The 17,795-nt window shown below is 45.1% G+C and overlaps 1 protein-coding gene across 2 annotated transcripts in view; it reads right to left on the reverse strand.

The window, feature by feature from the left end:
- The window catches only part of LOC141337844 (protein NLRC3-like), a 204,283-nt gene that overhangs the window by 173,524 nt on the left and 12,964 nt on the right, over nt 1-17,795 (reverse strand). The window contains exons 4-5 of one of the 2 annotated variants that reach the window (XM_073843431.1): nt 14,222-14,395; nt 2,507-2,680 (exon numbers count right to left, since the gene is read on the reverse strand). The exons of the other annotated variant lie outside the window; for it this stretch is intronic. Coding sequence (XP_073699532.1) covers nt 2,507-2,680; nt 14,222-14,395 — 348 coding nt within the window. The remainder of the gene's footprint in view (nt 1-2,506; nt 2,681-14,221; nt 14,396-17,795) is intronic. 2 annotated transcript variants of the gene reach the window in all.

Raw genomic sequence — 17,795 nt, forward strand, 5'->3', positions numbered from 1 at the left:
TAAAACATTCATTAAAAAATATTGAGGTTATTTACTGGATGTCTACTAATAAGAGTTGTGATTTATTTCCTTTCTTTTAATTCATAACATAAGGCTATACAGATTTAAATAGTTTTGTCTTCAAAGTAGGGGAGCGCGGGGCAAAACCTAACACTTTTTGAATTTCACGTTTTTTGAAAGTCTACGTGGGGTTCAGAGTAAAATTTTTGTCCACATTATTTTCACACTTGTCTAGTACAAATATGTGGCTTTGTTTCATATTTACAGTGTATACGTTTTTCGTTATTTACCTCAAAAGTAAGTGAAATGTCACAACAAGCCCCGTAGGTGCGATACATTGTAACATTACCATATGACAGCTTAAAATGTTATCTGATCGAATTAAAAACATATACACAATATATATATATATGTATTTATATATATATATATATACTTTTTCAAATAAAGTAATGATGTTTTAAAAATATATAATAATAATCTAATTTTGGAGTTTGACAATGAACACATCGCCACCATGCTTGGAACGGCCCTGACCGCAACACACAGCTATACAGTGTTCAAAACAATGTGGACAAATAGATGAAAAACATTTAGACATTCAGAAAAACACTCCCCTCTCTCCACACACATCTTACAGAACACAACACACATAAACAAGCCAAAAATGCTTTACATTTCTTGAAATAATTTCTGAACATTAAACATCAACTGTTACAACGTTCCCCATCTGCGAAACTGGAATATAATACAGGTGTGTCTTCTGCTGGTTTGCGAAGCATTAAACCTTCTAAACTGATAAATAACAGACTGGAGATTAAAATAATAGCAGATTTGTCTAATTTTAAATGAATACTAAAAACTGAAATGAAAAATTTATGGCAGGCAGAAATGTACTTTTACTGTGGTAAACTAAAAATTCTGCGATATCTTCAAAAGGCTTTTGCATTTTGGTGCACTTTTTTCGTAAATACGGTAAATTTGGTTATGCTAGCATGTGTGGAAATATTTAAACCACGCGTGAAACAAAACAACCCCACGTTCGTTTGTGCTTCGCGCTCCCCTACTCTAAATTATGCCAGTGATTCTCCCATTTTAAAGATGATCAAGAATGATTTTATTTCGATCTGCAGTGTAGGAAAACTCAAGAAAAAGATTAGCCTATAGTCCTAAATATCTATAAACTACAGGCTAATTATTACTTTTTTTAACTTTTAACTTCTTCTAAAAATGTATTATCAACAATATTAAATCAACTTTATAGGCTAGGTTAACAAATTTTCTTCATAATAAATATACAAACATAACAAATAGCTTACACTTCAAAACAAAGTTTTTGTATATAAATTCATAAATCACGAATATGACGAAATAAAATTATTCTATATTAATTGTATAGCTATAATAGTTGTATCAAATGGATAAGAAAATTATAGTGCCTTGACTTTATTAAGTAGCCTAATGTTTAATTTTAATAAATAATTAATAATCGTTCTCCGTAAATGTAAAGAAAAAAAATATATGTTTTTACCTGGAACCAATTCGTTTCTAATCCCTGATTTTAGACAAGCATACAGTACATGAGATCATTTATATATTACTGCTTGAATAAACGTTTAAAAATAGTGCTAGAAATGTTATAATTAAGGAAATTAAACAGACCTAGGTATTTGAAAAGATATATTATAATAAAAATGCGTTTTAACGTTTCAATAAGTAAAACAGGTGTCAAATAAAAGTACAGGTGCGTAGTGTTGTATTTTGGTGCGGCTGAGAGAGCGCGGGTAGGATGCTGCGGTTGTAGTCCACTGTTTTGTTTTTTTTGGTTCGGTAGAATTTGTCCAGTCGTGATTCACCAATCGTTAAGTGTGTTGTGTAGTGGAGTGACTCAGTCATTAGGTTTGTTTTCCTTTTCGATTGTCAAAGACTAAAATCGGTTCCAGTCGGTGGAAAACAGTCGTTAAGTGTGTTCAGGTCAGTCTTAGAATGTTTCTGCTAGTCGTGTAGTGTGTCCCCAGCTTATGACAGATATTCATATAAATCCCCACTGCAAAATGTATTGATTCGTTAAACATCTCAACCAACTTGAATCACATATTTTTATTTATTTTCATCCAACTCAGCATGCATCGTTACATTCCTACTTTTAAATAATCTCTCCCATAGGCAACATATATATATCAAACAAAATGGACCCTAGCACAGAACCCCTCGGGACACCCTGCTGAACTGTTCCTGATTCAGAATAATTTTTCCCTGACATACATATTAAAAACAATCAATGAGATCAAACACAGCACCAATACTTTTCAAGAAGCACAGTATGACAGAACTGGTGACTCTGAGATGGTTGTTTTTGAAAAACCAGTAGTTCAGCAGTTTCTGTATGCTGTCACATGGCTGATTAGACAGTTGCATTAATGAGCAGCTGAACAGTTGTATCCAATAAAGTGGCCAGTGAATGTTATATATGTTAGTAAGAAGATTTAAATACCCCATTAATTACCTCAGTCTGTTGAGTTGACAGTTTTGATTTTTCAGTCCAGCACACAGCCGTTTCACTCCTGAATTCTGCAGGTCATTGTTACTCAGGTCCAGCTCTCTCAGAGAAGAGTTTGATGATTGTAAAACTGAAGCCATAGTTTCACAGTGCTGATCAGTGAGATTACAGATAGCCAATCTAAACAGGGTAATGAGAAATAATTAATTACATACACACTGTTGTCTCATTTGTTTTAGGTTTCCTTAGTGTTCATGTTTTCAAGTCTTTAGGAATGTTTGAGTCCATGTGGCTCTTCACAGACCGATCAGCAAGAGCTGCCGATTGCAGTCGGGGGCAGAATTGAAAGCACAGAAATTTAAGTTGTGCTCTATGTTCTCTGCTAATTACCGACTGCTGTTACTAAAAAGCTGCAGCCTTGGTGGGGATAATTTTTGGTGTGCCGGCAGAACCACAACAATATACAGAAATCTGTTGTAGACTCAATTAATGGAAATTCATTGTAGTGATGGAGAACTTTAATACCTGAGTACTTGATGCCATATATCACAGTGATGTAGCATTGGCTCACTTAAATTGGTCAATTTCTAACCGGCTTGCACTATTTCAAGTTAGCTGCCAATCGGTCTGCGCAGCGCTGCTTCAAGTTTAACACACCTTTTTTCAAGTTTTGTCATGCTAGTTTTGATCTCCTGTGCTCCTCATGTGATCTTGTCATTTACCTCATTTACTTCATATTCCTTTTTTTCTATTACATAATTTTACTTTTGGTCTTGTTTAGTGTTTAGTCCATTCAGCATAATTAGCCCTCATGCTTTCATAAAGTCTGGTCCAGCTTTGTTGATGTAACCTGCTGTTGGTGAGTTTTGTCTAACCTGTTCATGTCAAGCTCAAGCCAGTTCATGCGAATTTCAGGTGCTCACGCTTATGTGATGTTTTAGTTCTATTTGTGTAGTATTTGTTTTTTTCTGTTTATCAGTGAACTGCATATGGGTTCTCATATCTGCACTCATCTACAGTAGATTAAACATTACAGATGAACGCAACCATAAACAGACTTAACAACTGCACAGACATCAAATGATGTTTGAAAGAAGTAAATGCATTGTTTCATATATGTAGAAGATATCTGTAGACAATGTGCCTCATTTATTAATCTAACGTAGAAATAAGCGCAGATCCGAGCACTTAAAATTTACGATTAAAGGTGAAATAGGTGATTGCCTTAAAAAACATTTTTTGTTATGCAAATTGTTAAAACATTTTTAGTGAATTGTTGGTCTTCTGCAAAGTATGTTAATTTATGTACTCAATACTTGGTAGAGGCTCCTTTTGCTTTAATTACTGCCTTAATTCAGCATGGCATTGAGGTGATCAGTCTGTGGAACTGTTGAGGTGGTATGGAAGGCCCAGTTCCCTTTCGGGAACTCTCGCTGCATCATCAACGCTATGGGGAACGCCATTGGTGAGCCTCTCTCTGAACTTATTCTGCCAACCAATCAGATGACGGGAGTGACGTCACAGGGGCGGTGATGTAAGCGACCAGGAAGTATAAAAGCACATGCGTTTGAAGCCGGCATCAGCTTTTGTCATTCAGTGAAGCGCTCTCTGAGTGTCTGTCTGTTACAAATCCACTGCTTTTCTGTGCCAGTTTGCACAACTTTTATTTGAGTGGATATGTTAGCCAATATAGGGGGAAAGAAGTAATTATTTTATAGCAGTAGAGCAGCCTCACAGACAGTGTGTTCCTCCCTGCCAATGTTGGTGGGGATAAACACAGTCTGTATGTGGTCTGCTTGGGTGCGGAGCATGCACTGTCAGCCCTCCAGGGGGCTGGCTGTTCGCAGTGTGAACCTCTTCCACTGTGGGTGCTTCGCTCCCGGAGGGCTTTCTTCGAGGAGGGAGTTTTCACCAGCGTTTCTCGCGGGTCTGGCCCCGCTTCCGCCGAGGCGGAGTGGCAGCTGCACTCGTGGGGTTCGCAGCCAGATCTACTTGAGGGAATGGAGACGGGTGATGCCCTATCTCCTTCCTCACCTGGTGGATCGATTGACCTCCTACTGGATGAGGAAGCCCGCGCTGCGGTTCCTTCCCTCCAGGAAGAGTCATCAACGCTTCTCCTATCTTCCTCCGAGGAGGTCGCTGTGGAGAACGTTGTCAAAATATTCAACCGCCCCCCTGATCGCCTCAATATGAGGAGATGTTGGAAGTGCTGACTAATGCGGCAGCAATATTCAACATTAACTGGCCCGCTGTATAAGAGAATGAGCCGCAGAAAAGCAAACTCTATGTTTTCTGCGGACTAAGTCTGCACTTCCAAAAATGGAGCCTCCCGCTTTTTCCCCGGTCTGCACGCTGAACTGTCTAGATCATGGGAAAAAACAGTTCCCTTTCGATACTTTCACTCGTACTGCGTCTGTAAAGACGCTTATGGGGAAAAGCTCCTTTTCTCCTGAGACTGAAGCATTTCAATAACGCAGTGTAACTGCACGGCCATTGGTTTGTGCAGTGTTAAAGAAACGAACCAATGGCTCGGCAGCGGAGATGCACAAACCTATGGCGATGATTCGCGCCCGATCGCGCCAAAAGGGGCGGAGCATCTGGCTATATAAGCGAGCATTTCGCCATAGGGAACTCAGATCCTTCTTCTTCAGCGACGACTTCTGATCTTCGCAGAGACTGACTACGCAGACTTCGCTCAAGCAAGCCTCTTCTTCGCCGTTGACGAGCCTCGCAGCGGATCTTCACTGCTCGGCGGATTGACGCTCCGGAGCTGATTCCCTGCTGCTATCCGGCGAACATCTAAAAGAGCAAATTAAGAGCAAATTTCTACGGCGTTGTTTCAAATGCCACGGCGTTTTTGTCGCTCGTGCAGAGCCCCTCTGCACGCCGCTGACACTCACGCTGAGTGCGTCTCGTGCCTGGGTCACGCCCACGCTGAGGCTGCGCTCAATGAGACGGAATGTTCCCACTGCGGGAATATGAGTCTCACTTCCCTCCGCTCGCGGCTAGCTTTCTTTTCAGAGAGCGACGCCGCTTCTCGCGCCCTCCCGCTTACTTCCTCGCAAGAGCCTGCTAGGAAGAAGCAGCGGGGCAAGAGATCTAAGAGCGTGGTGACAGGCGAGCTCACGCCGGCTCAGACCCCGCGTGCCTCGCCTTCACCACATGGAGAGGAATCGCCAGTTCTCTTCCTGCATCCTGACCAGCGTCCCTCTGCGGCTGCGAGCGATCTGGTCTCCTTCGGAGGAAGTGAATGCGAGGATGACAGCATGTCATTGGCCGCATCTGACGCAGAGGAGTTGTCGGGCTCTTCCCATGACCCCGCCCCCTTGCCGTCTGCGCAATCCAGCACCGCCAGCGCCGGTATGGACGCCGAACTGTTCTGCGTCCTATCTAAAGCTGTTGAGGAGCTGGATCTTCAATGGTCTCCTCCCGAGGAGCCCTCTAGGAGCCGGTTGGACGAATGGTTTCTGCCGGGGCGCCGCCAGGCCCCTCGTCAGCGAGCTTCACCATTCTTCCCCGAAGTCCACGACGAAATCTCTAAGTCCTGGCGTGCTCCATACTCCGCCCGCCTTCATACTTCCTCTTCTGCTGCCCTCACCACGGTCGATGGCGCTGAGGAAAAGGGCTACGAGAAGCTGCCCCCGCTGGACGAGTCAGTTGCTGCGCACCTTTGCCCGCCCACCGCTATCGGTTGGAAGGCGAGGGCGTCACACCCGTCTAAGCCTTGCAGAACGACCTCTAACCTCGCTGGACGAGCGTATTCGTCTGCTGGACAGGCAGCTTCAGCGCTTCACTCTATGGCGGTACTCCAGGTGTACCAAGCAAAGCTCCTCCGCGGTCTGGACGAGTTGAACCTGGACGATTCCCCGCTCAGAGAGATACGTAGCGCTACGGATTTGGCGTTACGCGCCACAAAGATGACGGCTCAGGCGATCGGGCGATCGATGGCCAGTTTAGTGGTGCTGGAGCGCCACTTGTGGCTTAACTTGACGGAGATCAAGGACGCGGATAAGGTCGCCTTCCTTGACTCCCCCATCTCGCCGACCGGCCTGTTCGGCCCAGCTGTCGAGGGTTTCGCGGAGCGCTTCACCGCGGCACAGAAATCGTCCCAAGCCATGCGACATTTCCTGCCCAAACGCTCGAGCTCTGCAACGGCTCCTAGTCGCCCCAAGCCGGCGCCGACTCAGCAGCCTGCGAAAGCCACGCCCCCAGCTGCGCAACCAGCGCCTCAGACGGAGCTCCGTCCTCGGTCACGCCCAGCCAAGCGCTTTCCCTTCCCTAAGCGTCAGGGACCTCGGCCAAGAGTGGTGCTGGACCAGGCGCCGCCAGCGTCTTCCTGATCTCAACAGCAGGAAGAGGGAGGGGCCAAGTCTCGCAGCAGCCGGACCAGCCCCCAAAGTGCCTCTTTTAAGCCCTTCTACACTCCGTTCTGTTCCGGGTGTAAGGGAACTTATGTTTGTAAAAAATGTAGCTGTAACTCACGGGCCCTTTATATCAGCGCCCTTACAGCAAACCGCTGTGATAGCGGGAAAAATAAAAAACAAACATTTTCAAGAAAAGAGCAAATTTCCTCTTCCAATGCTTTCAGACAGCATACAGCTGTGCGAACCATTGCAGCCCCTAGCGACACGATCCGCGGCATGGCAAGCCATCCCCGGAGTGTCAAAATGGGTTTTGGGTATAATAGAACGAGGCTATGTACTCCAGTTCGCTCGAAGACCTCCTCGCTTTCATGGTGTGATCACCACCTCAGTTCGCAGCAAAGACGCAGACGTCTTGCGATTAGAGGTAAAGAATCTGTTGGCCAAGGGCGCCGTGGAAACGGTCCCCCCAACACAGAGCGAGTCAGGTTTTTAAAGCCGTTACTTCCTCGTTCCAAAGAAGGATGGCGGTCTACGCCCCATCCTCGACCTCAGACAGCTGAATCGCGCCCTCATGAGACGGCCGTTCAGAATGCTTACACTAAAACAGATCCTCTCGCAGATACGCAAAGGGGACTGGTTTTGTTCACTGGATCTGAAGGATGCATACTTCCACATTCAGATCGCCCCCCATCACAGGCAATTCTTGAGATTCGCCTTCGAGGGAGTGGCATATCAATATACAGTCCTTCCGTTCGGACTGTCGTTAGCCCCTCGCACGTTTACAAAGTGCATGGACGCAGCACTTTCCCCTCTGAGACAGATGGGAATCCGCGTCCTGAACTATCTGGACGACTGGCTCATCCTAGCCCAGTCAGAGAGCGAGCTAACACACCACAGAGCCTTAATCCTCAGCCACTTAGAGTGCCTAGGACTCAAGGTCAATTTTGCCAAGAGCGTGCTGTCTCCCAGCCAACGCATTGCGTTCCTGGGAGCAGTTTTCGACTCACGTCAAATGAAGGCAGCAGTTGCGCCGCAGAGAGCCCAAGCCATTCGCAGGCTCGCGGCTTCCTTCAAAATAGGAGCCCTTCGCCCTCTCAAGGTTTTTCAGAAGATGCTCGGCCTTATGGCCTCAGCATCTCCAGTACTTCAGTTGGGTCTGCTTCAAATGCGCCCCCTGCAGTTCTGGTTGAAACCAAAGGTTCCTCCTCAAGCGTGGCGTTTGGGACGCCAGCGCATCAAGGTAGATCGGGCCTGTATAGCAGCCCTGGCTCCTTGGAGGTGCGCTCAATGGATGGAACAGGGCGTTCCCCTGGACTTGGTGGTCAGAAGGAAAGCGGTCTCGACAGACGCCTCCAACTTAGGTTGGGGGGCGCTGTGCGACGGCCAGCCTGCTTTCGGCCTATGGTCGAAAGCAGAGAGTCGCCTTCACATCAACTGCTTGGAAATGCTAGCAGTATGTTTAGGCCTTCACACCCTTCTACCTGCGCTGAAGGGTCACCATGTCTTAGTCCGTTCGGACAGCATGACAGTGGTGTCCTTCATAAATCACCAAGGGGGCCTCTCGTCGAGACGTCTATTTACGATGGTAGAACGTCTCCTGAAATGGGCTCAGCTGCACTTCCGCTCTCTAAGAGCGACGCATGTGCCAGGCAAACTGAATCAGGGAGCAGACATGTTGTCTCGGAGCAACGTCTCCTCAGACGAATGGACGCTTCACCCTCACACGGTTCAGCAAATATGGGCTGTCTTTGGCAGGGCGCGAGTAGATCTTTTCGCCTCAAAAGACAATCATCACTGCCCAATTTATTTTTCGAAGGAACAGGACGCATTGACCCAAGAATGGCCCAATCTCCTGTTATACGCATTCCCTCCTATCGCTCTGCTGCCACAGGTCATCAGGCGAGTGCGGGAACAGAAACTCAAAGTCCTGTTAGTGGCTCCATTCTGGCAGAACCAGCATTGGTTTCCAGATCTTCCCAGGCTGCTCTCAAGAGCACCATGGGCCGTGCCACTGAGACGAGATCTCTTAACACAGGCGAACAGAACGATATGGCACCCCCAACCGGAATTGTGGGCGCTACACGTTTGGGCTCTAGACGGGAGCCTTTAAGTCTCCCTGAGTCGGTTTTGAGTACTATTTCACAGGCTAGAGCACCCTCTACGAGGCGGCTCTACGATCTCAAGTGGTCTGTCTTTTCTGCCTGGTGTTCCACCCGCGGTACGGACCCAATTTTATGTGACATATCTGTGATATTGTCCTTCTTGCAAGAGCTGTTGGATAAGGGGAGATCCCCTTCCACGCTCAAGGTCTATGTTGCAGCTATAGCGGTATTCCATGACCTTGTAAACGGTCAATCTGTGGGAAGGAACGACTTGGTCGTTCGTTTCTTAAAGGGGTCAAGGCGGATTAATCCCCCTCGCCCCATTACGGTTCCGTCTTGGGACTTACCCACAGTGTTGAGGGCCCTGAAGGGCCCTCCCTTCGAACCGCTTCAGTCCATAGGCCTTCGCCCCCTGACGTTGAAGACTGCCCTGCTATTGGCATTAGCATCAGTCAAACGCATGGGTGATTTACAGGCGCTCTCTGTGAGCCCCGTTTGCTTGGAATTCGGGCAAAATGACTCTAAGGTCATCCTGAAGCCAAAGCATGGGTATGTTCCCAAAAGTCTCTCTACACCCTTTAGAGACCAGATTATTTCCCTTTTGGCTCTTCCTCCTACGGAGCAAGACCAGGGATTTAACCCTCTCTGCCCTGTCAGGGCTCTGAGATGTTATATAGAGCGTTCTGCCCCTTTTAGGCAGTCAGAACAGCTGTTTGTATGTTTTGGTGGCCGCACCAAGGGGTGTTCGGTCACAAAACAGAGATTATCCAAATGGATTGTGGAAGCCATCACGCTGGCTTACTCCTCTTTGGGCCTACAATGTCCCATGGGAGTAAGGGCCCATTCAACGAGGGGCATCGCCTCGTCTTGGGCGTGGTCTAGTGGGGTTTCCATTGCAGAGATTTGTGCGGCGGCAGGCTGGGCCTCACCGTCCACATTTGCTAGATTCTATAACTTGGACGTTCCAGTCTTACAGACTCGGGTCCTTTCCACATAGTGGTAGGTTTTACCAGTATGTTATATATAGTGCGTCTTGGCCTCTGTGGAGCTCCAAGTGTACTTATTCCTTGGAACGGATGTTTATCAGGCTATCTGATCGAACAAATTGGCCCTTATTAGCCCTTAGTGCTAGGGTCATGTCAGTCGTTCCTCTACCTTAGCAACGGCGGGATTGTACTGGTTCCCCATAAGCGTCTTTACAGACGCAGTACGAGTGAAAGTATCGAAAGGGAACGTACTCGGTTACTTTCGTAACCTCGGTTCCCTGAGATACGGGAACGAGTACTGCGTTGCTGGCCGTGCTAGGTAGCTGTACGACTCAGTCGTCGCTTCAGTCGAAGTACCTGAGTTCCCTATGGCGAAATGCTCGCTTATATAGCCAGATGCTCCGCCCCTTTTGGCGCGATCGGGCGCGAATCATCGCCATAGGTTTGTGCATCTCCGCTGCCGAGCCATTGGTTCGTTTCTTTAACACTGCACGAACCAATGGCCGTGCAGTTACACTGCGTTATTGAAATGCTTCAGTCTCAGGAGAAAAGGAGCTTTTCCCCATAAGCGTCTTTACAGACGCAGTACTCGTTCCCGTATCTCAGGGAACCGAGGTTACGAAAGTAACCGAGTACGTTTTCAGCCCGCCTGTTCACCACCCCCCTCAATCCAGAGCTCCCGCCACAAGGAAACCTTATGGCTTAAGCGGATCCTGTCAAGCGTCATGATTGCCCTTTTAGACTTAGTTTACTGCCCGATTGGTACAGTACTGGAGTTCCTGCAATCTCGTTTTCTCGTTTCCCACTCCACCTTGAAGGTATCCGTGGTGGCTGTATCGGCCTACCACGCGCCCTCTCGGTGGCCTGTAAGTGGGTAAGAACCCCTTGGTCATATGTTTCCTTCGCGGTGCACTCCTTCCTCCATTCGTGGAGCTAGCGACCTTCGGAAGTATAACTGCTAATGTGTACAGTGTGAGCACAGAACACATACGTCCATATATGTGGCGTAGAACAGAGCACCGCTGTTCGGTATTTTTCCCTGAGGGGGGTACCTTGCTTCGAAACAGCACTGTCAGTAGATGGATCGTGGATACCATTTCTACTGTTTATGAGCCCTCTGGCCTGCCATTACTCTTGGGGGTCAAGGCTCACTTTACTTGAGGCTTGGCTGCCTCTGAAGCTCTGTTAGTAGGTGTCCCTAACCAGGACATCTGCAATGCTGCGGGTTGGTCCTCGGGAGCAGACGTCCTGTCAAGGCAGGGGCTGAGGCTCGGGGAATCAATGCTTCACCACGAAGTAGTGGAGCACATTTGGAGAATATTGGCCAGACTCAGTTGGACCTCTTTGCGACTCGAGAGACATCGCAATGTCCCCTCTGGTACTCTCTAATCCCTCCAGCTCCTCTTGGACTGGACGCTATGGTACAGACGTGGCCGAGGCTTCGCCTGTACGCTTTTTTCCCGATCGCTCTGCTCCCCGGAGTTCTGGAAAGAGTATGACCCCTGAGGGGGCACAACTTGTAGGACCCGGTCCCTCAACTGAGGATGCTGAGACCCTCCTTAATCCAGAGCTCCCGCCACAAGGAAATCTTATGGCTTAAGTGGTGATTGCTAGACTCAGTGGTACAGTACTGGAGTTCCTGCAATCTCGCTTTCCGCAGGGTTAGCCCACTCCACCTTGAAGGTATCCGTGGCGGCTTTATCGGCCTACCACGCTCCCTCTCGGTGGCTTGTTAGTGGTAAGAACCCCTTGGTCATATGTTTCCTTCTGAGCTGCTCAACAGGCTCTTCTGTCCTTAAGTGACAGACATTTTGTCCCTCGTGTGCCTGAGGGCCGAAGTGTATTCTCTCCCTTTTGTTCTGGCGGTTCCCCAGATAGAGGTGTGATGGTGCGTTCACACCGGACGCGACTTGCGCGGAAAAAACGCGCTATTCGCGCGTAGTTGAACGCTTGAACATTTGAGTTTACTCGCGTCATTCGCGCGTGACATTTTCTTCACAACAGACGCGAATTCGCGTCATGGGAGGGGCTTCTGCCACTCGTCAGCGGGAAAGTAGTTGTAAAATAGGTGAATGAGCTCAATTTGCCAGCTCTAGCTTGCTTGTAGTCTCAATATGTATGTATATGTAGGTCAAATTGAGTAAAGAGCGGTTTTTAAAACTAACCAGATTGTCCGACCTCTTCACTCACTTTCTTCCTAGCAAGATCCTTTTTATTCCTGTTTCTACAAAAGTCCAAAGATGTATCGTACAGCTCCGAGTTACCACAGACAGCAACGGTGATTTTGTCCTCCATTGTTGTTTCGGATTTCTGCCTCCATCACTACTAGAGCAAGCTCCTGATTGGTTAACGCGGCGCGGATTTTCGCCAAAGTTCAGATTTTTGAACTCGCGCGTTTCGCGCGAATGGCGCGGCAATCGCTTGAAACGCTCAATGCGCGCCGCTTCATTCGCGCTATTCGCGCGTTTCGCGCCGCAGGATGGCTATTCGCGTCTTTGCATTGACTTAACATGTAAATCACTCGCGCTTGCCGCTTCATTCGCATCCGGTGTGAACGCACCTTAATACTACTTGCGTCCTGGCAATTTCCCCAGGCGGAGACATTCCAGTGTCCTGGCAGGTTCACCAGGCACTACTTGTGTCCCTCTTGTTCTGGCTGTCTCCCAGACAGAGGTGTACTACACTCTCCTCGTGTGCCCGAGGCCGAGGTATATATATATATTTCAGGCACAGAGGTGTACTGTGCCTGAGGGCCGAGGTGTATGCTCTCCCTCTTGCTCTGGCGGTTCTCCAGACAGCGGTGTAATACCACTCGCGTCCTGGCAATTTCCCCAAGCGGAGACTTTCTTGTGTTCTGGCAGGTTCACCAGTGTCCTAGCAGACACTAGGCAGGTATTTGGAATTATGGGGCGTAGTTATCTCGTTCCCCATAGCGTTAATGATGCAGCGAGAGTTCCCGAAAGGGAACGTCTCTGGTTACGTATGTAACCTAGGTTCCCTGAGGGAACGAGACGCTGCGTCATAGACCATAATTCCCGCATTCCTGCCGCGCTCGCTTCATTCCTTGGAGCTGATGCCGGCTTCAAATGCATGTGCTTTTATACTTCCTGGTCGCTTACGTCACCGCCCCTGTGACGTCACTCCCGTCATCTGATTGGTTGGCAGACTAAGTTCAGAGAGAGGCTCGCCAATGGCGTTCCCCATAGCATTGATGACGCAGCGTCTCGTTCCCTCAGGGAACCTAGGTTACATACGTAACTAGAGACGGTTTTTTGGACAGTGATCTTCAGCACATCCGCATTTTATGGTCTCTTGTTTCTCATTTTCTTCTTGACAATACTAGATCTATGGGGTTCAGGTCTGGTGAGTTTGCTGGCCAGTCAAGCACACCAACACCATGGTCATTTAACCAACTTTTGGCGCTTTTGGCAGTGTGGGCAGGTGCCAAATGCTGCTGGAAAATGAAATCAGCATCTTCACAAAGCTGGTCAGCAGAAGGAAGCATGAAGTACTCTAAAATTTATTGGTAAACGGGTGCAGTGACTTTGGTTTTCAAAAAACACAGTGGATCAACACCACCAGATGACATTGTACCCCAAATAATCACAGACGATGGAAACTTAACACTAGACTACAAGCAACTTGGGCTATGATCTTCTCACCCTTCCTCAAGACTCTAGGACCTTGGTTTCCAAATGAAACACAAAACTTGCTCTCATCTGAAAAGAGGACTTTGGACCACTGGGCAACAGTCCATTTCTTCTTCTCCTTAGCCCAGGTAAGACGCCTCTGATGTTGTCTGTGGTTCAGGAGTGGCTTATCAAGAGGAATATGACAACTGTAGCCAAATTCCTTGACACGTCTGTGTGTGGTGGCTCTTGATGCCTTGACCAGAAGCACTGCAGGTGTGTGATGCGACAATGTGTGAATACTCAAAAACTTGTGGACACGAGCTGAGACCTGATGCGAGATTTGACCGAAACCACCGCTCATGTCCATATTGATAAATTACGAGTTTTGTGTAGAAACAACTTGTTGACGTTTATTTTGTAAATGAGGCTCAATATTAATGTAAAGTTTTACATCCCAAAATGATGCTCAGTTGCATTGTTTGAAGGTTTTTCAATGGCGCTTGATCATTAAACATTTATGAATCAGTAAAACCAATTAAATTTAGAACAAAAATTGGACTATAAACATACAAAACGTGAAACAATCTGCTATATAGTCACATTATCACTAAAATAAGAATCTATGTATAAGCCAAACCTCAGTATGTTGAGTTGACAGTTTGGACTCTTCAGTCCAGCACACAGTAACTTTACTGCTGAATCCTGCAGGTCATTGTTACTCAGGTCCAGCTCTCTCAGTGGAGAGTTTGATGATTGTAGAGCTGAAGACACAATTTCACAGTGCTGAATTTTGAGATTACAGCTTGCCAATCTGAAAAAGGAAAGACTCTGGTTAAAAAGGATGTTCAAAAGATGCTGTCCCCAAATATATATATATATATATATATATATATATATATATATATATATATATATATAGTGTCAAAAAGACTGCAAAGTAAACAATATTCACCTCTAAATTATACATCATTTATTTTTTAAAATAGAGAGTACTGCTATCTGTTGGAAATAAATACATATTTTTTATTTAATGCAATAAGCCAGCCAGAAAGCATAAATAAAATGTTGTAAAGCGCTTGAAAAAGAAAGAAAAAAAATTATATGACATTCAACAAAATTACACTAAATGTTTAGAGCATGGTATTGTTCGACTGATATAAGGTGTCCTTACTGTGATATGTTTGTCAGTTTACTTCAATTACAATTCTGTCTGACTATTTCTTTTCTCAAACTCTAGACTGTACAATAGAGAAGAATAAACTTGTATTACACTTGACATCCTGTCCCCTCATGTCCCTCTATATTCACTCTCTGGACTTTACAGCAATTAATCATCCTTAAAGACTTAAACGTTATTGGCCATCATTCATGAAACTTTCATAAATATATAAGTAAATGTGGAGTACTCATATATTTATTCTGTGTACGGGAATGTTGTGGGATATTTAAACCTCATTCTCAGGTTTGGTATTGCATAAAAGTAAAAGTTTAAGCTTACAGATGGTGCTCTAGATCAGTGGTTTTTAATCCTGGTCCTGGGGACCCACTGCTCTGCACATTTTGTGTGTCTCTCTTATTTACCACACCTGATTCAGTTCATCAGCTCGTTAGGCGAGAGATACTTAACTGAGTGTGTCAAATAAGGGATACATACAAAATGTGCAGAGCTGTGGGTCCCCAGGACCAGGATTGAAAACCACTGCTCTAGATAGATCAATGTTACTGAAATTCATTCATATGCATCGTTGAAACAAGTGAAGATTTCAGCAGGTGATGAGAGCTAATTTCACTTAAAACGGAAGCGGTGTGTCAACACTTCCGCTTAATTTGGCGCGTCCGCTTCATGGAGGTTAGTCATAAGTTTTCCGAAGCTTTAAAACATTTTAAAACAACATTTTATCGTCGTCAGGTACTATTTTCAATGTGGGACGACACCGCGCGATGTAGAGCTGATCTATCATGGTTCTGTGACCGACCGTGCGGGGAGGACGTGTTCGCTTCGATTAGCTGTTCATTTTTTTTTTTTTTTTTTCATTACTAACGTTACATATAAATAGTAGTGTTACCTGCTTTGAATGGGCTGGAAAGCCGTAAAGCACTGGTAATTTTCTGCATGTTTAATTTGGCATGCTAAACAATGTTGGAAGTGCTCCTCCAGAGGAATAACTTACAGTAGCCTATTAAGTCTCTGCTACGTGCAGTTCTTCACAATACAACTTTGGTGTGGTAGAAGAATAATAGGCAAAATAATTGTAATAATAAATTAATACTGATTTACAGTATGTTATGTACAGAGAAAATCAGGAATTTCTGTGTAGTACGAATAGAGGCTGACGCTCGCGCTAACAATTCGGTGGCACTAGCGAAGTGAATGTGCCTGTGCTGTGAGTCGGTCATGGTCACAGTCAGAGCTGCGCTTATGACAGGCCAGCGTGGTGCGAGCTCTGTAACATCGCGCTGTTTCGTCTCACTTTCGGAATTGTACTTGACGACAGTAAATATGAACAGAAAAATATGAATAGGCTGAGGCTCAGACAACTCAGACTTCTAACAGCCATGAACTCTAAATGTTCGCCCTGCCTGTCAGTGAATCGAAGCGAACACGTCCTCCCCACGCGGTCGGTCACAGTACCATGACAGATCAACTCGGCGCCAGCTCTGTAACATCGTGCGGGGTCGTCCCACTTTCGAAATTGTACCTGACGACGATAAAATGTTGTTTAAAAATATTTAAAGCTTCAGACAACTTACCACTATAGTATACCACTATAACCTCCATGAAGCGGACGCGCCAAAATAAGCGGAAGTGTTGACACAACTTCCGTTTCAAGTGAAATTAGCTCTCTCATCATCTACTGAAATCTTCACTTATTTCAGTTATGCATATGAATGAATTTCACTAAGGTCGATCAACGTTTTCACTCGTGTTTGTAAGAGGTTTTTCAGTTATGCATATGAATGGATTTCACTAAGGTTGATCATTGTTTTCACTAGTGTTTGTAAGAGGCTTTTCAGTTATGTGTATAAATGAATTTCACTAATGTTAATCAATGTTTTCACTAGTGTTTGTATAAGGTTTTCAGTAATGCATATAAATGAATTTCACTAAGGTTTATCAATGTTTTCACTAATGTTTGTAAGAGGTTTTCAGTATTGCATATGAATGAATTTTACTAAGGTTTATCAATGTTTTTCGTTTCACTAGTGTTTGTAAGAGGCCTTTCAATAATTAAGGCCTATACGGCCCCTCATAGTTTATTAGCATGCATATTACTAGAATATTGGCCATTAATTAGTACTAATTAGGCCTATATTAATGCCTTATTCTACATGACCTTATTCTACATCCCTAATCCTACTTAATACCTAAACTTAACAACTACCTTACAAACTATTAATAAGCAGCAAATTAGAAATGTATTGAGGGAAAAGCCGTAGTTAATAGTGAATAAGTGTTACCTATCCTAAAGTGTTACCGAAATTCCTAAATTTGATGACAGAGGCCTATTATGTGTATGATGTGTAAGTTTTGTTCTGTTTTATTTACGCATTGGATTTTGCAGGGCTGTTGACCTTTTCGCCATTTTGACTGATTGCAAGGAGTGATACCAATGCAGTGTTTGTTTGTTTTGTGTGTGTGTGTGTGTGTGTGTGTATAATAAATGAAAACTGTCCACCTCGACTGTATTGGCAGTCAAGGCAGAAGGATTCAATAAATATTGGTACTGATATATCTAAAAAAGTTTCAATACTCCTTTTCGCAGTATCGATAAACCAATTTAATTAATTAAATTAAATATTGTTATCTTGTTGATATTTCAAAATGAAAAGCACACAGCACTAAACTCTTGCATGTAATTTGTTTCATTCACACTCAATGCTGGTGGGCACCCTGGCAAAGAAAGTCCACAAGCAAAACTTGTAGGAGTAATAAAACCAATGACTTTCCAGGACATCCCTTGTACAATAGCATCCATCTATCGCTTGCTGTAGCTCAATAAAATGCTGATGGAAATGTTTTACTGAAATTTTGAAAGAATTAACACACCATTGCAACATTGTATTTTCTGTGTTCTTCAAGCCATCTCTGGTATTTTTATAAGGATAATGTATTTATAATGCAATGCTAATCAACAGCCTTCATCCCTGTATAAAAAAAGTAGATATCAGTTCACAAAAAGAGGTGATTTCAAAACCTGACTGTGACTAAA

The sequence above is a fragment of the Garra rufa genome, chromosome 1 (genome assembly GCF_049309525.1).
Source record: "Garra rufa chromosome 1, GarRuf1.0, whole genome shotgun sequence".
Classification (NCBI taxonomy): Eukaryota; Metazoa; Chordata; class Actinopteri; order Cypriniformes; family Cyprinidae; genus Garra; species Garra rufa.